This window comes from Perca fluviatilis, chromosome 23 (genome assembly GCF_010015445.1).
Source record: "Perca fluviatilis chromosome 23, GENO_Pfluv_1.0, whole genome shotgun sequence".
Taxonomy (NCBI): Eukaryota; Metazoa; Chordata; class Actinopteri; order Perciformes; family Percidae; genus Perca; species Perca fluviatilis.
The window spans coordinates 18,238,955-18,258,831 of record NC_053134.1 but is presented as its reverse complement, the minus strand read 5'-3'; the positions used below and the strand labels follow the sequence as shown (position 1 = coordinate 18,258,831).

At 40.2% G+C, this 19,877-nt stretch overlaps 1 protein-coding gene across 2 annotated transcripts in view; it reads left to right on the top strand.

Annotated features, from left to right (window-relative positions):
- The window catches only part of tbc1d22a (TBC1 domain family, member 22a), a 136,668-nt gene that overhangs the window by 11,920 nt on the left and 104,871 nt on the right, over nt 1-19,877 (top strand). For both annotated transcript variants that reach the window (XM_039791347.1, XM_039791348.1), the window contains exon 6: nt 10,561-10,631. In XM_039791347.1, the coding sequence (XP_039647281.1) occupies nt 10,561-10,631 (71 nt within the window). The remainder of the gene's footprint in view (nt 1-10,560; nt 10,632-19,877) is intronic.

Below are 19,877 nucleotides of genomic sequence, written 5' to 3'. Positions count from 1 at the left end.
GTTGATCGGTGATCAGTAACAGTCCATGGCATTTTCACTGCATGCCAACAACGAGGGGAAACAAATTCACAAATGCAATGCTAGGTCTGACATATTTTCATATTTTCATATTTGTATTGTTTTCAGCTGTTCAGTTTTCAGCTACTAAACAAAACTCATTATTTTTCTGCCAGCTCTGTTTAAAATTGACTGTGTTTAGTGTATAGATACTTCCTGTAAGCCACTTGCTTCATGATGGGCCATACGTCACAATGCTAGATTTGACAGACTTCCTGCATATCTTGTTAATTGATTTTAAGACCAAGAGCTTGCATCTGACATCAAGCAGTTATTGCTTGATGGCAGAAATACTGCTGTTGCTATGGCAATGGTCCTTTCCCCTCTTCTCCTTCCTGGCAATTTATCCTTACTCTATCTTTTACTTCCCCTTTTCATCAGTTGCTTTCATTATTTCTCTTTTTCTTTCTTCCGCTTTCTTTTTTGCCACTTTCTGGTTGCTCTTTGTGTGGTAATTATATGAGTAAGTCCACCACATACATGTACTCCCACACATTGTTTGCTAACATCTGTGGGAGATGATCTATAATGTCGAGCTATGGGCCATTGACACCATAAATACCATACAAGAACATACTAACACAAAGAAACTGACCAACAATAAGAACACAGAAAAGAACCGAACATACAACAAATAACTGCCCACAAGCACACACGCGCACATGCACAAGCACACGCACCCACACCCACGCACCCTTTCTCTGCCTTGCTGCCTGTCGGTGTGTCTCTACCCTCTGTTGGGGGTGCTGCAGCTCTTTGCTACACCTCCACCACTACCAATACGCTTCTCCCCAACTGCCATCACCCTCACTGCAGCAACTATGGTTACGAGGCCTGCTACGTTGCACACTCTGTAGCGCTAAGTTCCGCAATCCTGTTACACAGCAGCCACCAAATGATAGGCTTACCATCAGCACTGTTTGCAAAGTTAATAGCCGCCATCAAAGTGGGAAGTGGCGATGTAATTCAATTTAACTTGGTCCTAATGCCTCGTTTGAAAGCACTGTCCATGTGTGACAATTTCAGGGGTGTGTGAGTCAGAGGCTTGGAAAGTGTAAAAGAAGAGGGAATGCAGCATTAGGCTGTCTATATAGGTAAATGTCTGGGAAATGTGGCAACTTTACAAAGAAAAGGTTTCCATGTGAATTCTCGGGTTTCTTTCCTTTATTTGAGACATCAATGTGTGTGTGTGTGTGTGTGTGTGTGTGTGTGTGTGTGTGTGTGTGTGTGTGTGTGTGTGTGTGTGTGTGTGTGTGTGTGTGTGTGTGTGTGTGTGTGTGTGTGTGTGTGTGTGTGTGTGTGTGTGTGTGTCCCTAGCATGTCCCCAGGCAAAAGGTTGGTCCATCCTCCAGCTGTCTCCTGTGCCAGTAGCCTCGCAGCTTGTCTGGCTTAGTTTATTCAGATGTTACACGGTGGTCTTCCATGTGAAAAGTTTTTTTTTTTTTTTCTTCTCTCTCATCCTCTCTTTTCTAAGAGAAGCTTGACTGAACACACTTCAGCACTTACAGTCCACACCTGTTCTCTGCTGGGCACTGGAAATGGGCTGCTTTATGTGCAGGGGAATACATACTGTATAGTGTCCACTGGCAACAGTCAGTCCTTCCAGAAAAACGCGAGTTTTTTTTGTGATTGTTGGGGGCAAAAATCCTTGATTATGCGACACGTTTTCTTAAAAAATGCGATGGAATATGTGGGATATTCATGCAGTTTTATGCGATGAAATTGCGGGAACTTGCAACAACTGCGGGAACTTGCAAAAATTGCAGTTTGATGAAAAAGAGAAGAAAAAGTGTTTCCCCCAACACCCTGCTTTTTTTAAACTTAATTTCCAAAAATAGTTTACAGATATTCAGTCATTGCAATAAGTAAACAAATAAGATACAAAAATATATACAAATAATATTAAAGTAAAAATAAAAGTAATAGTCTAAACAGAGAAATAAAAGATACAAAAGAGACAGACATTCAAAAATCGTTAATAATATAGACTGCAGGAGCACGTAAAGAAATTTGAGTAGACATCAGATATTAAGATGGGTTTCTTATTGGATACCAACTTAAGAGACTCAAAGTACATGTCAAATTCAACCTCCAACACCTGCTTTTCGATGATGTTCACGTCGCGTAATTACGTCACTTCATAACGTTCCCATGGCAACAGGGGAAAATTGCTGCTCCTGTGTGAAGTAAATACTGTCTATGGTGAAGTAAACGCAACATTTTTTCAACTTTCTGCTAAGATATGTGACTTTTTTGCAACGAAAATGCAAAATCATTTTGCGCGGAAATCGTCAATTTATGCGGCGAAAGTGTGGCATATTTGAAAAAATGCGGCCCCCGCATGAATATGCAGACTTTGGCTGATTATGCATTGAATTATGCGATCGGGGGTTGGGGGGTGCCTACTCCACTTTGGGCAGTTTTAGTTTGTTCCTGCTTTACTTTTCTATTGCCCCCTATATGTGTGTTATACTTTTATACATCATTCATCAATTCCTATTGTGCCACTGAGCTTTCTTTCTCAATCTGGTGCTTTTTTTTTGTTTTTTGGTTCCCCCCTTTCCTTTGCTTTCCTGCTGTTAATATGTACCTTTTCCTGCCTCACTTTCTTCATTCTCCCTTTCCTTTTTTTTTTTTTTCTTTTTTTTTTGTTCACCTCCACCACGTTCTCTTTTCCTTTCCTTATCCATTTATGCTGAGGTCGTTTTTTCTTTATTTTTTTTGCTTTTAGGGTGAGTAGAAGGGGGGGGGGGGGGGTGGTGGAAAGGGTCGCGGGTGGTCACCACGCTGAGGGTCTTTATGGGCGCGGCTGCTTGCTGGTGTTTTTTTTTTGGTGTGCCTGGTAGTCCTTACTGTCTTTTTTTTTTTTTTTTTTTTTTTTTTTTGTGTTGGTTTTTTTCTTTTTTTTTTTTTTTTTTTTTTTTTTTTTCTTTCCTGCTGTGTTTCTACTCTTTTTTTTTTTTTTTTTTTTTTTTTTTTATGCATTTTGATTTCCTGGTCCTTGTGTGTCTCGTGTGTCTCCATGCCTGTTGGTCTCTTGGTTGTTTTGTTTGTGTCGTTTTTTTTTTTCTTTATGTTTGGTGCCCCCCCCCCCCCCCCCCCCCCCCCCCCCCCCCCCCCCCCCCCCCCCCCCCCCCCCCCCCCCCACCCTCCTCTCTCCCCACCCTCATCTGGGGGTTTTCTTTCACGTGTTCTTACTCCTTCCATCCTTTGTCCCTTGGGTGATTTTTCTTTTGCCTGTCACTGTGTATTGCTTTTCTGCTCTGTTAGCTTCCACTCGCCCCCCTCCCCTCCGCTTGTGTCCCGTTGCTTTTCCCCCCTTCTCTCCCCCCTTGGGTGTCCGGTTCTTTTTCTTTCCGTGTCGTTTGTTGTTTTTTTTTCTCGTTGCTGTGCTTTGGCTGGCGCGGTCTTGTCCCTCTGCTGTGTTTGTTCTCTCTCTTCTTTCTTTTGCTGTGGCTCTCTCCACCCACTGCTGTTTGGCTGTTCTTGTCTGTCTTGACGGCTACCTTCCCTTGTGTGTGTGTGTCTGTGGTGGAACCTCCCCACCCTTTCCTCCCTTTTTTCCTTCCGGCTGGCGCCCCCCTCCCCCCCCCCTCTTTCTCCTCCTTTCTTTGTTCCCCCCTCCTCCCTTCCTCTCCCCCTCTCCCCCCTTCTTTCTTCCTCTTCTATTCCTCTACTTTTATCCTTTTCTCCATTGATTTTCCTTTCCTTCTTTCCTTCTCTTTCTCCCTTTTCCTTTTTTTCTTTTACTGTGTTTGTTGTGTGTGTGTGTGTGTATGTATGTATGTATATATGTGTGTATGTATGTGTATGTATATATGTGTGTGTATGTATGTATATATGTGTGTGTATGTATGTATATATGTGTGTGTATGTATGTATGTATATGTGTGTGTATGTATGTATGTATATATATGTGTGTGTGTGTGTATGTATGTATATATATGTGTATGTATGTGTATGTATGTATATATATGTGTATGTATGTATAGTAATGTATGTGTGTTTTTTTATATTGTTTTTTATTTATTTGTATTTATATATATTTTTTTATGTGTATAAATAGGAGGAGTTACTCAGCAACTATTTTGATAATCATCAAACATTTACTGCGTCCAGCTTCTCAAATTTAAGGGTTAAGCTATCTAAAACATAAACATCTGCTCTGTCTTGCTGTTACAAACACGTCTGATCTTGCCGCATATAGGTGGAATCACCCATGGAGTCAGCCATTTTTACGTTATTAAAAATGTTTAAGTTTTCTTACCTCTGGAACAGAAGTCCCCTGCTTTTGAAAATTTGTTATGTAGCCAAAATTGAAAAGAAATAGTCCTGTGACCCACATGTAAGTGGTTCAAATCCCCAATGCAGGCTGGGAGAATCTGGGCCAGAGAGGTGACGAACACCCATTCTCTCCTCCCTCATTATGTACAAGTTGAGGTGGGCTTTAACGAGGCACCCAACCCCACCTGCTTCACTGGAGCTAATGCGGGACTGCACCGGGAAACTCCAAATTGTGTTCTTTTTATGTGTCCCTCCCTCGCTTTGTAACTACTCTCAAGCTGTTGTTTGATAATACCTATCTTGGCTGGTTAAATAAGTTGCAATACAAACGAGATATAAGATATAAAAGATATTAGTTATATTTTGCAAGAGTCATTGAGCATTCATTACCTCTGAGGGTCCCACATCAGAGCAGCTGTTGTTCGGTGTTCAACAGAAGGTACATGGTGTCCTAATCACCCCCTGTGGTCCCCAGCTTAACTCCAGCCAAGACAGAGTGCACCCCTGTAAGTTCATGCATAATGGAATACAGTAGACACACAGAGGAAAGACTAGCAGCATTTGCCCTTGAGTTGCACATTGCTGATGTTACAGGTGTTTTTCATGCCAACGAGGGATATAGCTTCCTCCAGGGTTGAGGCCATCCCTCCCGACCAATCCCCTGAGGTCTGTGCCTGCCAGCATGACAAACGCCCACAATACTGATCACACTAATTCCAAAGCATGTATATCATAACGTGATATTTTATTGGTCCCACAAGGGAAATTTTGTTTTCACTTGCCCCCGCTTGCAATTTTATATGTATACTTTGAAATAATTGCCTGTGGGGTGAATTGACTGTAAATTGAGTTTTTGCTTTAATGAGTTGCCTCTGCATTGTTCCTATAGAGACTTGTTAAAGGAATGTCTTTACGGCTTCTATTAGTAGTTTTTAGTTGTACAGATTACTTTGTATAGAGGGGAGTGACAAATTTGTCAGCTAGAAAAAGCTTTTTTGCATTATTAACTTTGTTCACTGAAACTGACAGGGGACAGCTAGGCCCTCGTCGCCCCCGGGACAGTTGCAGAACATTGTGACAAGTGCCCGCTGAGCAAAAACAACCGATTCATTTTCGAAATGTCATGAAATGCCTTTAATTTATTCCAGTGCAGCTAGGGCTTGACTGTCTCATTCATAATGCACAAGAAATGCCCTAGAGAGTCAGATATGCTTTTTGAGAGATGAGCTAGCCTTACACTAATGAAACGACATCTGCAATTTAGCCTGTACGCCAACTATGCCTACGTTACCCTCTCTGTCTCTGCCCATTGTGGGGAATAGAGTGTATTTGCATTAGAATAAAGCATTTACCACAGAGTCTATTTCACAGATGGATTATGGATTACATATTTTCTTATGCAGTTCTCCTCTCAAAGCAGCGTTTCAGCCCAGGACTAATTAAAATGTGTGAAATTGGGCGAATACGATGAAAAAATATTTCCTAGTTGAATTTGTCATGTCTTGTACCAGTGCAGTGCATTAGCACTACCTTGGTCTATAAGGCATCTGGGCTCATGTTGGGGTAACTCATTTGGATTCTGCAGTGGTCCATCTCTCTGCTGGAAAATGTGTTTGGAAGACAGCGATTTTTAGAAGTAGAGGCAGTTTGTGCGCTTTTCTGTCTATGATGTATTGGTCTAACTGGCACATATGCTTGTTCTGCTGGCCACATGGTGCCAAGTAAATATTTGCCCCTTGTCCTTTCCGCACACTTCTACCCACACACAAACGTGCCTCTTCAGTGCACCCATTCCTTTTCTTCTACAAGCCTTTCCTGTAATACAAAATGTTGGACCAAAGGGCTTTCTGGAGATCACTGCAGCATCAGGATGTAAAGACTAGCTAACTTTTGCCTCACGTCCTTTCACCCCTCCTCTCTATAACCCCCTATGGTGAGATTAATGCTAGGTGGGGGAAATGTAACGTAGTTTAATTAAGCCCGAGCCCACAAGATTCATGGACTCATTTCTTTGTGGGGGGAGGGGGGGGGGGGGGGCCTTTGCACTTGCTTCCCTCTACATCTGTTATGCAGGCTTTCCCATTCCACCATCCATATACCATACTGTGAGTATGTATCCAATATAATTACTTTACATGTACTAAAAGTATCTAGTAGGAAGCTGTGTATCAATTATGCACATGTGTTTTGACATGCGTTGGTCATCCGGTTCTTTACTCTTTTCCTTCATAATGTCCTCTTAACCCTTCTCTCCATCTGTAAATATTTCACCACTGTGTCTGTCCATTGTCCTTTCTTGTCATATTGTTTCCATTCCTTATATATTCTTGTCTTTTCCATACCATTGTCTTCACCTTTGTTCTTGTTTATTGTATTTTTTTAATATGATTTATATATATATATATTATATATATGATTATATATATATATATATGTATATATATATGTATATATATGTATATTATATTATTTTCTTTCTTTTTGTTATATATATATTGTATATATATATATATATATATATATTGTGTATATATTGATGGTGTGTATATATATTGTATATATGTATATATATATATATAGTTTGTGTATATATATTATATGTTTATTGTGTATATATATGTAGTATGTATATATATATATATGTATATATATATGTGTGTTATATATATATATTGTTGTATTATATATATGTATATATGTGTGTTATATATTATGTGTGTATATATATATGTATATGTATGTGTATATATATATATATGTATATGTATGTATATTGTGTATATATATATTGTGTATGTATATTCACACATATACCATCCACACACTATTTTATATACACACACACATATATTTATATACATATATATATGTGTATATATATGTGTATATATATATGTGTGTGTGTGTATATATATGTGTGTGTGTGTGTGTATATATGTATATATATATGTGTGTGTGTGTATATATGTATATATGTATATGTGTGTGTATGTATATATGTATATATGTATATGTGTGTGTGTATGTATATATGTATATGTGTGTGTATGTGTATATATATATGTGTGTATATATGTTTATGTGTGTGTATATATATATATATAATGTATTTTTCATATGCAGTAATACTCCCTAAGGCCTGTTAGTATACGGTGTTGTGGAGTTCCCCCTTTAGTGCCTTTATAGTGGCAGTCTCAGAAAACTGGCAAATTGAATTTACAAGCACAGTACTAAATACGCCTGAAAGCTACAGATTTGGGGAGAGGCACAACCAGTTTTTCCTATGTCTGTAGTTTCTAGCAATTTGCACAGACTTTCACACATTGCCTTCCACTTGTTGTAGTCTCGAGCAGGGAGGAAGGAAAGGAGCAAAGAGACACAGATAATCGGTAGGAAACCTGCAGCACCTTTGCTTTGCAACTTTTATGGTCTGTGTCATGTCTGAGGGAGTTTTTTCATCTATGTTTTTAAAAGCGACTTGCAACTGCACAGGTAATCGAAACCTTTCCCATACTGTGTGGCTCTGACTCCCTCCGAACCAACAGAGCCGTGCTGTGCACTAGATCACTGTATTGAATTTCTATATAATTAAAGCCACTGGGGACAAGGTAAGGGAGAAATCTTAAGTGGAAGATGCACAGGAACTATAGTGAATAAATAGCTTCTCCCATCAGCTGAACAAGCTCTAATGCGTTTCACTCAATTTAGCCAATGGACTTAGCCCATTGCTGTTTAGCTGATTGCTATTTCCTTTTCTGCTATCTGTCTCTGACTCTCCATTGCATTTGCCTTGAAGAACAGGCAAGGCAGAGTCATTTGGCAGCCCTAATCAATATCGTTCACTCTGTGCAAAGGGCTTATCAATTTCCAGCCTGCGCCTTGAATAAGAGTCGAGAAAGAATTTGGCTTATTCATTAAGTACAGTTGTTTCTTTTCTTTTTTTACTCCGAAAAGTATATTAAGGCAGTGCCATTTCATTTGCACGGAAATTAATTTCCCCTTCTCCCTTCACTCTTGGAATGCAGGTAAAACAGGGGCAAACAACGCAATTACAAGCGAAGAGATTTCCATTGCATTTTATGTTTGCCTCGGTTTGACGGTGGCAACTCGTCTTGCTGAATGCTAATAGGGGGTTTGCAAGGCCCGGGCAGAGGGAGTCCTGTCTGTGAATAATGGATGAGTTAATGTTTGCAAGAACTCACCCAGGAACATTTTGTTTCATAAGCATTATATATCTTAAATATCCTAAGCTTCCTGGTGGACAAGGTCACTCAGTGATTTCACTTCCCTCTAGGAACAGTTATTTGGGTGAAGAATATATGTTGTGACAAAAACGTGTCATGTATTATCCAAAAAGAATTGGCTATAGCACAAAAGAAGGCTTTTAGTGTGGGTCAGAATATCAGTCAGATTGGTAAATAATGTTTGTTTTAATGAACAGGGTGGAGACATCATGGTAGCCTGGTCCTACCAGACTCTCGTTCATTTCATTTGTACAGAGAGTCTGGCCTCTCTCCATTGACAAGTGTTAACTTCCTTGAAGGCGGGTACTCTGTTGAAGTTTAATACTATTGGATCTGCCCAGAACCACTCTGGATCTGCCATAACCAATCGCTAATGTTTGGTTGTGACGTATGTCATGCGCATGTGCAACAAGAGGATAGACCAACAACAACTATCGGCTTATATTTAGCATTAGCATCGCTAGCGTTAGCCTTGGCCTTAGCCAACTCCTTCACCATTAACCGAGCGAGCTGGAAAATCTAACTTTTACCGAAGCCCAGGGGGAGGAGGGCCACAACATCATAGTCACCAACAAAACTCAGCAAAGATTGTTCTGGCTCGGGCTTTAACTTCTGGATATTCGGCAGCATTGCCACAACAGATTGAATGGCTTCGCTCGCATCTTTGTCCGCCGCAACTCTAGCGCACGGCCTCAACTCTCAGCCACTCCCTCTGTTCGCTGATTGGACCAGCAAAAATTTTTAAGGAGAAAACCCAGGACTATACCGCGAACCCAGACGTACTACTGAAGGGAAATGAAAATTGAGCATAAGTACGTAGGAGGGCGGAGCCAGGCTATCATCATGGCATGAGTAAGGTTAATTTTTTTTTACAGAAGCACTGCTGCAAACAGTAGCTTAAGCTCTATTTATTAACATGGTCTCTTTTTGCTGCAGGGCAAATGATATCCTACACCTTTTTATTGTAAAATATGGAAGACACATGTTGCTTAATACCATTGACTGATGATCCCTACACCCACCCACCCATCCTCTACTTGTGTGTGTGTGTGTGTGTGTGTGTGTGTTAGAGAGAGACGGATATGGGTTGGATGTCTGTGTGTAACACCTAGCATTAAGCTGTATTTTCTGGGTCTTCATGGACCCAAAGGGAACTACTCTGCCAATTTAAAAGTTCAATTTGAACCTCTCCATCACATTTATTTTACATTATAGCCTGCCGGATCTCCCAACCGGCCTGGAGAAAATCTAGTTAATAATCCACTTCCAACCCATCAGATGATTTCAGTGAAGTAAAACAGACATGGTGGGAAGTTTTTTAGGAAGTGAGGACATGGTTGGTTGGCTAGTTGGTTGGTTGATTGATTGATTGATTGAATGATGCCCAAGAATGACTTAATCCAATAATGGTTTGAAAATTGTTTTTATTGGGATAATTTTGTGTCGTGGGAAATGGATTCCTTTTTATCACAGGAAGGCTATATTTGTTAGCATACACTGTAAATACACTTTGATATTTTGGTTCTTAAGAATAGTTTTTTTGAATATGTTTTCAGGTGAAACAGATGTGGTGAAACATGAGCTGTTTTTTTAAAATTTCTTTTTAACTTCCATCTCAATATCTCTTTGGCTGTTTATTGCATAATTCTTTATCTGTGTTTAGAAAAGTTCAAATCAAGGAAGGGAAATAGAGCTCGACTGATGATTGATTTTTGAGGCTAAAACTAATGTCAATATTTGAGAGTAACATTCAAAATTTTCTGCACAGCTTAATGCAGTCCGGTGCTGGTGTGAGTCCAGGTCAATGAGAGAATAATAATATTGGTGATAACTGTACTGTACAGTGATATTGGCTCATAATGTCGGCCTGCCATTTATCGGTCGAGATGAGAGGGAAATCAAAGTCTTTGTGTGAAAAAAGTATCTGTGATGAATCTAAAATGGACCCTCTGGAATTTGTGTTGTTGTTTTACAGAGGAGCTACGGAAACTCAGCTGGTCTGGAATCCCGCGTCAGGTCCGACCGATAACGTGGAAGCTCCTTTCGGTAAGTTTTATATACAGCTTAAACACTCACACACATACTGCACATATGTAATGTACATTAAGGCATCAGCACACGTTGAAACAAACACTAATTTGTGTAAAACTTAGAAAAACACTTATTTACACACTCAAAGACAAAAACCTACGTAACCTCATACTTAAACCTGCAAGTGAAAACACTGATTCATCAAATGCACGCGTAGGCGCATACGCACACTTGCACGCACACAGATAATATCGCACAAATAACCACATTACAGAGGATCTTAGGCACACACGCACACTAATGTACAAAAAGTCGCTCTCATTTTCCCTCTACCAACCCCTCCCTTTTTTGATTAATGAAGACTGGTAGCAGTCCTGCTTTTTTCAGACTTCAATAGGGAAAATTAATTGCGAGGCACAAATAAATTATTCATCAGACACGCGGTGTGTTTACTCATTAAGCCATTGTTGTGGTGCACAGCTCCTAGTCTGCAGAGAGAAGACTGGCTTTTTGAACACCATGACTCTCCCATTAATTACCGCACAATAGCTAATGTGCTGCAGAAAAGATGTCATTAAGTGTGTGTGTGTGTGTGTGTGTGTGTGTGTTTTTGGTGGTGGGAGGTTACCGACTGGGTGCTTTAACCGGTAACTGCTGCTTTGTTTGGTACTGTACTGAAGTGAGGGCTCATAACGCCATATGCCGTTGCAAAGCATTGGCTGCAGTGTAGGCAGCCAGGTACTGGCAACGGGAGGGGCACCTCAGCACTCCAGCTGACAATTTGTGTGTATTTGGGTGATTTAGCTAATGTACCATATATAACACCCCATTAATGGTTAGTTGGAGGTTGTGTTCAAATGTGAATGTTTGTGAGTATATACGTTATGTGTGCATGTGTGGGTTAGTGCAGTAAACATTGGGCTTGCAAAGCGCAGCTACCCTGCGGCCTGTATAAATTATGGTTTTATCACCTGAAGGAGGAACAAAGGGACAAAACCACATTCAAAAATAACAAAAAAAGTTGGAAAGTTGGGGTTGTGGGATTACGAGCAATAGTTCCACATTTTGGGGAATACAGCCTTAGAGCGAGTTGGACTTTGGAACTTTGGAGAGAGCTAGGCTAGTTCTTTCCCCATGCTTACCATCTCTTGCTCCATATTTACCCTACAGACATGAGAGTGGTATCGATCTTCTCATCTAACCCTTAGAAAGCAAATAAGTGTGTTTGCCAAAATGTCCAACAAATTCTTCAAAGTCATACTTCACCCAACATCTTTAAGTATAAAATATTCACTCTCTTCAGGATTCAAAGCTGGATGTAAAAAGGTAGTTCTTTTGTCTTTTTATAGAAAAAGTTTTTTCAGTTCAGGAGACAATCTTAATATTTGAATAGTCTAAATCGACGACGTTCCACTTCCGGGATTGTTCAAGTGCCGCCGGAAATTCCGCTGGATGTCCCTCTTTTTCGGCTGGATGTCTCACACCTTCCGCTTTCTTTGTGTTGGCATTTTAAATTTCGGTGGATTTATGAGGACTACGGTTAACTGCTCCTCAGATCTCTGCAGGGTAAATCCAGACAGCTAGCTAGAGTTTTCTAAAACATCCTTTGAATAATCACGTTCCACCAAAACACGTTCCTTCACGAGGCTATTTTGCAGAGGCACCGTCATTGTGTCCGGGGCTTAGCGCCACCCAAGATGGTTGTGATTGGTTTAAAGGAATGCCAATAAACCACTTCGAAGTCACTGTGACCTTTAATGTGACTATTATTGGCACTGTTCATCACACCCCCAACCGGCCCGTCAGACACCGCCTACCAAGAGTCTGGGTCTGCCGAGGTTTCTTCCTAAAAGGGAGTTTTTCCTCGCCACTGTCGCAATAGCCACTGCTAATGCTTGCTCTTGATGGAATTACTGTAATTGTTGGGGTTTTGGAAATTATAGAGTGTGGTCTAGACCTACTCTATCTGTAAAGTGTCTCAAGATAACTTCTGTTATGATTTGATACTATAAATAAAATTGAATTGAAATTGAATTGAATTGAAACCGGAGCAAATTTTTCTCCCATCCCGGAATGCTGCGTAGACTAGCCAGACCCTCTTCCAAAATGTCGTGGAGGTATGTCTTGCAATGCAAGACTAATATTTGAATAACAACTTTCTATCTGTTTTGTTAAAAACCAAGCCGGTGCTTTGCTATCCAACACTGTCACCACAAGCCGAGATATATGTAATATTTTCATGGACATGGACAGGTTGGACATGATTTTTAAGAATTTATCCAGTTTAATGGAAATACAACTCAAATCTTCATTGAAGATGTGTATGTCCAGATGACTTTGATTAAATATATAGGGGGCATTTTGTCTGTGCAAACTTCAGATCCATATCTGAAGTTATCTCAGCCCCACATTTCCAGGGCCTCATGCAGCGTGAATTATCCCAGGGTTAAATCCATGGTTTGGATTCTAGCGAAAAGTGGGCACAGCGTCAAAAGCAATCATCATCTTCTGAAGTGTCATAACACTTGACTGCCTTCTCTGTCCTGTCTGTGGTGTGATCCAGTGGAGAAATAGATGGGAGGGATCAGGCTCGAAAAATCTATTCTCCGTCTGGAAAGCACGCAGGCACACACATTCGGACTCACAGCCCACGCTTGCATTCCATAAACTTGGCAGAGGCACCTAATAAAACTTCACTCCAGTGGTGTCCCTTGTGCCCTTCTCCTGCTCACCAGCGTGCACCAACTTATTTGATTTTTTTTTTTCTCCCCTCCAGCAAGCATGCTTGAGCCATGCTCTTCTTTACCTGACAAAGACGAGAAACGAGTTTTCCCACTCCGGTTTGAGCTTGGCAACGCTCCCCTAACGGCCTGCATTTACCACCACATCACAGAAATCGTATATAACTGTCTGCACCGTTATTAGCCTGTGTGGAAATTAAAAAGCAGTAAAAAAAAAAAAAGCAACCAACATCTCCAACAAGGCTGAGAGGGAGAGAGCAATATTTAGCTTGACTGGATAGTTCCCTCTACCTCCTTTTCACTGTTTGAGCAAGAGGCTCCACAGGTTGCCCCCGGCTTCAGAAACCCATCCTGTTTAACTTTCTATTGTTTCAGAAATAATACCGTCTTATTTAAAACAAAAAAAATGTAAAGATCACTTTGTGTCCGAGCCTGAAGGAGAACGGAGAAATTAAATGGCTTTTCTGCTTTGTGAAAGAATGTCAGCCTGTGGCAATATGTACACTTGCTAATGGAGTGTGGAGTTAAATGTGAAGTGGTGGGAGAGGAGAAAACTAACTGGCTGTGGAAATATTGATAATATTAAAGGGTTATGTGAGATGTATCAGTGAGCAGCAGCAGCAGCTGGGACAGATTTAGATATTATTATGTTCAACTGTTACCTTACAACAACAACACATAATTATATCGCCTGAGAGAAAAGAGCACTGATTTTTTTCATATGAGGCAGACATGTGATCAACCTCCCTCGGTATGCACAATCTTTAGAGCCATCTCACACCTCGGCTAGAACATTTAGTTCCTTTTCTATTTGGATACTACAGGCTTAGTTCACGAGAAGTGCCGATCCATTGTCACGTCTCAAAATTAACTAAGACCTGAGAAAAGTGCCTTTTCTAAACAGATCACAGGACCAAGAATTGAAAGATGTTGCTGTTGTGTTTGTATATCTTTACTTTGTGTATGTGTGGGGAAATGCAAACTCTGCATTTGGCCAACTATATCTGGGCCATGGGATGGGTCATCCCCAATAGAAAACATGTGTGACAAGCAGCACTGCTTACTGTGTAGTATCTGTTCCTCCTCTGGATTATAAAGGAGGAACTTACTTATTGACTAAGTAAGGGGAAGTCATTTTTATGAATATGACATAAAAAAACACAAGAGATTAAAGTCGGATCAGTAAAGCAGTAAAGCCCTGGTAATGTATGGTGGAAAAATATGCATTGTGGTAGATATCAGAGAAAGCCTTTTTGTTTTTAAATAGATATGCAAGATAAAGATATAAGTGTGAATTTAGGATGTAAAATAGCGACTGGCGTCCATGGCACAAGCTTTGCCAGACCACAATTTTCAGCTCACTCAATATGGTTTTATATACCTAAGTTTGAAGCCGCTCTGACATCAACCTGAACCCTTCTACCTCTTACTTGGCTCTTATTGGTCATTTAGTTTGGAAAACCACAGATGCAATCCATTGTCTTAATTTCTCCAAAACCTTACAGCAAAGTAAGTTTCTGAACACGTGAGGTAAGAAAGAGGTCATGCAGTTGCAGAATCATGCTTCATTTTAAATCTCTACAAGTTGTAGTTGAGAGGTCACAATGTCAAATTGATTCTCATGTTGATGTTTCCAAACTCAAACCATGTAGCGAATCTCAGCTCACCAGATGTCCAGATGACCAGAAGTGGGCACATAGAGACAAATAGCGTTTTCCCACTACATGGTACCTGCTCGACTTAGCTCGGCTCGACTCGGCCACGGTGCCCCGTCCTCCTTTTTCCATTGCAGATTTAGTATCGCCTCCTGCGTGAGGTTGAGCGTGGCTGGTCGTCATAGCGACGCCGCAGGTAACTGCCGCGACCTAACGCAATACACACACACATAGAACGTCGAAGATGTGTTGTTTTTGATTCTCGGCATGTGGCTGTTGCTGCAGTCAGAAGACACATTTTGTATCAAAAGAAGAGGCAGCAAAAAAAACAAAAAAAAAAACACAGCTGGCTAAACTATTTAAAAATGGCGGGTTTGTTCAGGACACCCCCGTCTGTCGCTAGCAATGACGACGCAGTGATTAGTGACGATTCTCTCCGACCAATCGGTAGTCTGCAGGTTTTCACGTCACCTTTTGGTATCGCCTCAGTTCGCTTGGAACCCTCGACGGGGTGACACTAAAAAACGAATGTACCTGTTGGCAGGTACCAGGGAGTTTTTCTCCTAATGGAAAACCAAAAAAGGAGAGTAGAGTCGAGCTGAGTCGAGCAGGTACCATGTAGTGGAAAAAACGCCAAAAGCGACAAAAGCATTTTCGAAAGAAGTAAAGTTTTATTTTTTCAACTTTTGTGTGCCTGTAGTGGGACAGTTTCTTTCCATTCTGCTTCCAGAATAATGTGCGCCTGCTAAGTAGAAATCCATTTAGATTGCGAGAAGACTTAAAAAAAAACCCAAAAAAACAAAAACAATTTCCTTTTCAATTCCCCAAATGGATTCCCCAAGCATATTTCCCCTGTTTTTACACAGAGATTAGTGAAGTGGAGGATCCATTAGAGGGATGGAAGGATCGAGGAGTAGATTGATGCAAGGAAGAATGAAGAGATGAGCTTTATGTACAGTAGACTGATTAACGGAGGCAGGAGGAAGCACTGTGCTGCCACATTTTGAACCACTGGCAGGTCATGCAAAGCAGTCATGCATTTATGCTTCACTTTCTGTCTTCCATCTCTCCGGTTAAAAAAAAAAAAAAAAAAAAAAATCTCCACTCACCCTTTTTAACCAGTAGACCACAAGTGAAATGAAAATTCACTCCGTTTCAAGCATAAGTAAGTGCACTTGGATCTTGGGCACTAAATGTACTTTTACTGTGAGACATACTCCGTTATATTCAGCTGCTGCGATTAGGACTGAGCCTTTACACATGGGGCGCACGCTACCAGGGCGCCCCCAATTCTCTATTTTCTAAACGAAAGGCACGCTGCATCCTTTTCCTTTATAACTAGTTATTCTTCAAACATGCACAGTTATGTTAAACTTTTTCCCCCCGCACAGTTTATAGTAGGGCTGGGACGATATGCTTTTGTCCCTATTCGATTCTTTCTCGATACATGGGTTCCGATTCGATTAATATTGCGATTTTAATTAATTGCGATTCTAGAAGTATTGCGATACGATAGTCTTGAATATTGCGATCAGTGAGTCTGACATTTATTTCATTTGTAAAGAAGTACGTAACATGTATTTTCTGCATTTTTTGCTTTCCGTCTGTTTTCCTGGAAACTGATATGATGTTGTCGCTATCATCGATACTCTATAAACACAAAATATTTAGGTGAATTATTGGTAAAAAAAAAAACAATCACGATACATATGATTTTCGTTTCGTTTATAGCCTTGGCGACCTGAGAAACCTTGATATCCTATCATTAGTAATAAAGAGAAGTAATAAAAAAATGTAGTGTATGACCCAGCTTGTGTCCTTTTTGTCTTCAATTGTGTGTGTGTGTGTGGGGGGGGGTCCTATTGAGCAGTAATGCAGTTGCAGTGTGTGATTGACCTCTGCTAAGATGTCCATTAACCTCCAACACACACACACACACACGCACACACGCACACGCTCTCCTCTCCCTCATTTGGCTGAGTGCACATAACACTGGAGCCCACTGCTTTGTAGCTGGCCTGTTGTGGTTCATTTTTGTGTGTGTGTGTGTACTCCTGTGTTTGCACATGGAGCAGTTTCAACACGATTTTTTTTTTTGGCAGAAAGCTGTCTGTGAAAAGTCCCCGTCAGTGCTTAGCCTGATTTCTGCGGGCACAAAGGCGACCCTCTGGCCGACTGGCAGCAGTCGGGTAGATGGGACAGGAGGTGTGGATGAGTAAGGAGTCTGCCTCCCTCAGAGTGTTTTGGTCGTGAAAAGATTTACTTTGTTGTTTTTCAGGGTTAGTGACTGAAACCAACAGATAATGAGAAATACATTGAATGATGTATGATGTAAGGCAGAAAAGATAGATGGGCTGTCAGGGAATGTGAAATGGGATGCGTGTGTTTATGTCATAATGTTCACAAATGAGTGTGTGTGGAACCATGTTTGAAGTATGCGTATTTTTCACAATTGATGAGTATGTGTTAGCCAAGTGTTGGTTTGTGTGTTAGAAAAGTTGTGTACAACAAATAAGCCTCTAGGCTCTCCAGGCTTCTCTAGGGGCCTTGAAAAAATTACTGAAAAAAAAAAAAAGAACTTATGGAGTTTCCTCTAGACAGTTGTCCAAAATTGATACTTTGTGTGTGATTGTTGATATGCTTGCACATTACCAAAAAGTGGAAGACTGCTTCTAAAAACAACAAAGCGCAGAGTTACAACAAAGACAAAGATGCACATACAGACACAGCCACTACCACCCTTTCAAGGACGTTGTGATTTCCCGCCTGATGTGCAGACTGTCTTGGTTGGTGCAGGTAGACAAGTGGAGTTTGATGGCGATTCCACTAAAGCCAGTCCAAAACAGAGTTGCTCTCAGAACTGACTGACCAAAGGCCAAAATGTAATACTTCACTTGCACATACATATGTAATGGTACCAAGCACTTGCACATGCATGCATACTCTCGCCTAGGCGGATTCTCGTAGATCAGCAGCCAAATGCGTTCTCAGAAAAAGTGATAACAAGTAAATGTAAGAGAGTGATGAAGAGAGCACTTGTCTACAGTACTACAACATCTGTCTTGCTAAACGAATTACAAGGAGCTCTTTGAAAGATTTGTGCTTGGAGGTCTTGACCTTTTGGAGCTTTCAAGCACATCTCTAGGTCTTCTTTATCAAATAGCCTTGGCTCAAAAATCGTATTCCTTGTCCTTTTCAGCTAATGTAGGTGTCACCAGGGAAATGGAAAGAGAGAATTCTTCTCAAAGGGTGTGTGTGTGTGTGTGTGTGTGTGTGTGTGTGTGTGTGTGTGTGTGTGTGTGTGTGTGTGTGTGTGTGTGTGTGTGTGTGTGTGTGTGTGTGTGTGTGTGTGTGTGTGTGTGTGTGTGTGTGTGTGTGTGTGTGAGAGACTAAAAGGACTACTTATAGCTACAAATAGGGCTGTGCAATTAATCGAAATGTAATCGTGATTATGATTTCGGCAATCTCTCAATGATCACAAAAACAGAATAATCGAGAAAAACTATTATTTAGCTCTTTACGTTTAGCAAGTAAACTGAAAAAATTAAGTTTAAATAGGAAAAGTATTAAGGCAAATTTCACAGTTCTGTGTTTTTTTTAAGTTGATTTACTTAACTTTTTTCCACTGTTTAAGTTCAATAATTGCAACATATTTCCAGAAGTCAACGAGTAATCGTGTTAAATTATCGTGATTTCAATATTGATCGAAATAATCGTGATTATATTTTTTTCCATAATCGAGCAGCCCTAGCTACAAACAGATAACAAAGTGCTGTACATTGTTTAGAATAGTATTTATTTCAGGTAGGGCTGCAACTCATAGTATCTATTTTCATTATCGACCAATCTGCTGATTATTTTCTCAATTAATCGGTTGGTTAATAAAATATCAGAAAATGGTGAAAAATGCCCATTACAATTTCCCAGAGCCCGATGTGACATCTTCAAATGTCTCATTTTGTCTGACCGACACTCCCAAACCCCAAAATACTCAATTTACTGTCATAAAAGACAAAAAAAAAAAAGTTCATATTTGAGAAGCTGGAAGCAAATTTTTTTTTTTTTTTTTTTTTTTAAAAATATTATAAAAAAGCTTTAAAAAAAAAAAAAAAAAAAAAAAAAATTTATATGTCATTTTGACACAAATACATTTAATAAATGACATTTTCATGTTTGAAAGTCTAGGTTTTGACATAAATGCAGATCTAAATGTAATTTAAAAAAATAATTATCGATTTTCAAATATTGCACCTGTCATTACAGAACGAAATATTCTGTAGCCTATTTTGCCGTCAATACTGCAGACGTTGTCTTTGCTGTAATCAAATCGGTATATATTTATGTTTATGGGAAACATACATGTGTACAGACAAGGCTAGCAGCAGCTGCGCCGCGTCAGACACGTTTCTGGTGTGCAAAGACAGAAAACGCCACGCAACTGACACGCAACAGAAATGCCACGCTCACGCCACGCAGCCAGCGTGTAGCATGCTATCGTTGTAAGGCACCACAAGTCTCGTCATATTGTTAAATAACCCTGCCACCCTCTTTGTCTTTAATCATCATAATGTTTTGCAACTATTTATGAACTCTTAAAATTATATAGTAACAAACACATGCACTTAAGGCAATATAAAAACATGTCTAGACCTTTGAGCTTTTGGAGGTAAAACAGCTACACGACCCTGCTTTTTATCGCAGGGACAAGTTTTTAGAGTTTGAGTTCTGTTTTGAAGACTTCAACTGCGTGAATATTTCAGAGCCCCCGGTCCCAGCTCTCGCTTTTAATAGACTTTAGATTAGTTGTTTAGTTTGGAGTTGACTTTCTCCTCATTGCATAAGTCTGACTGCACAAGGAGGATACA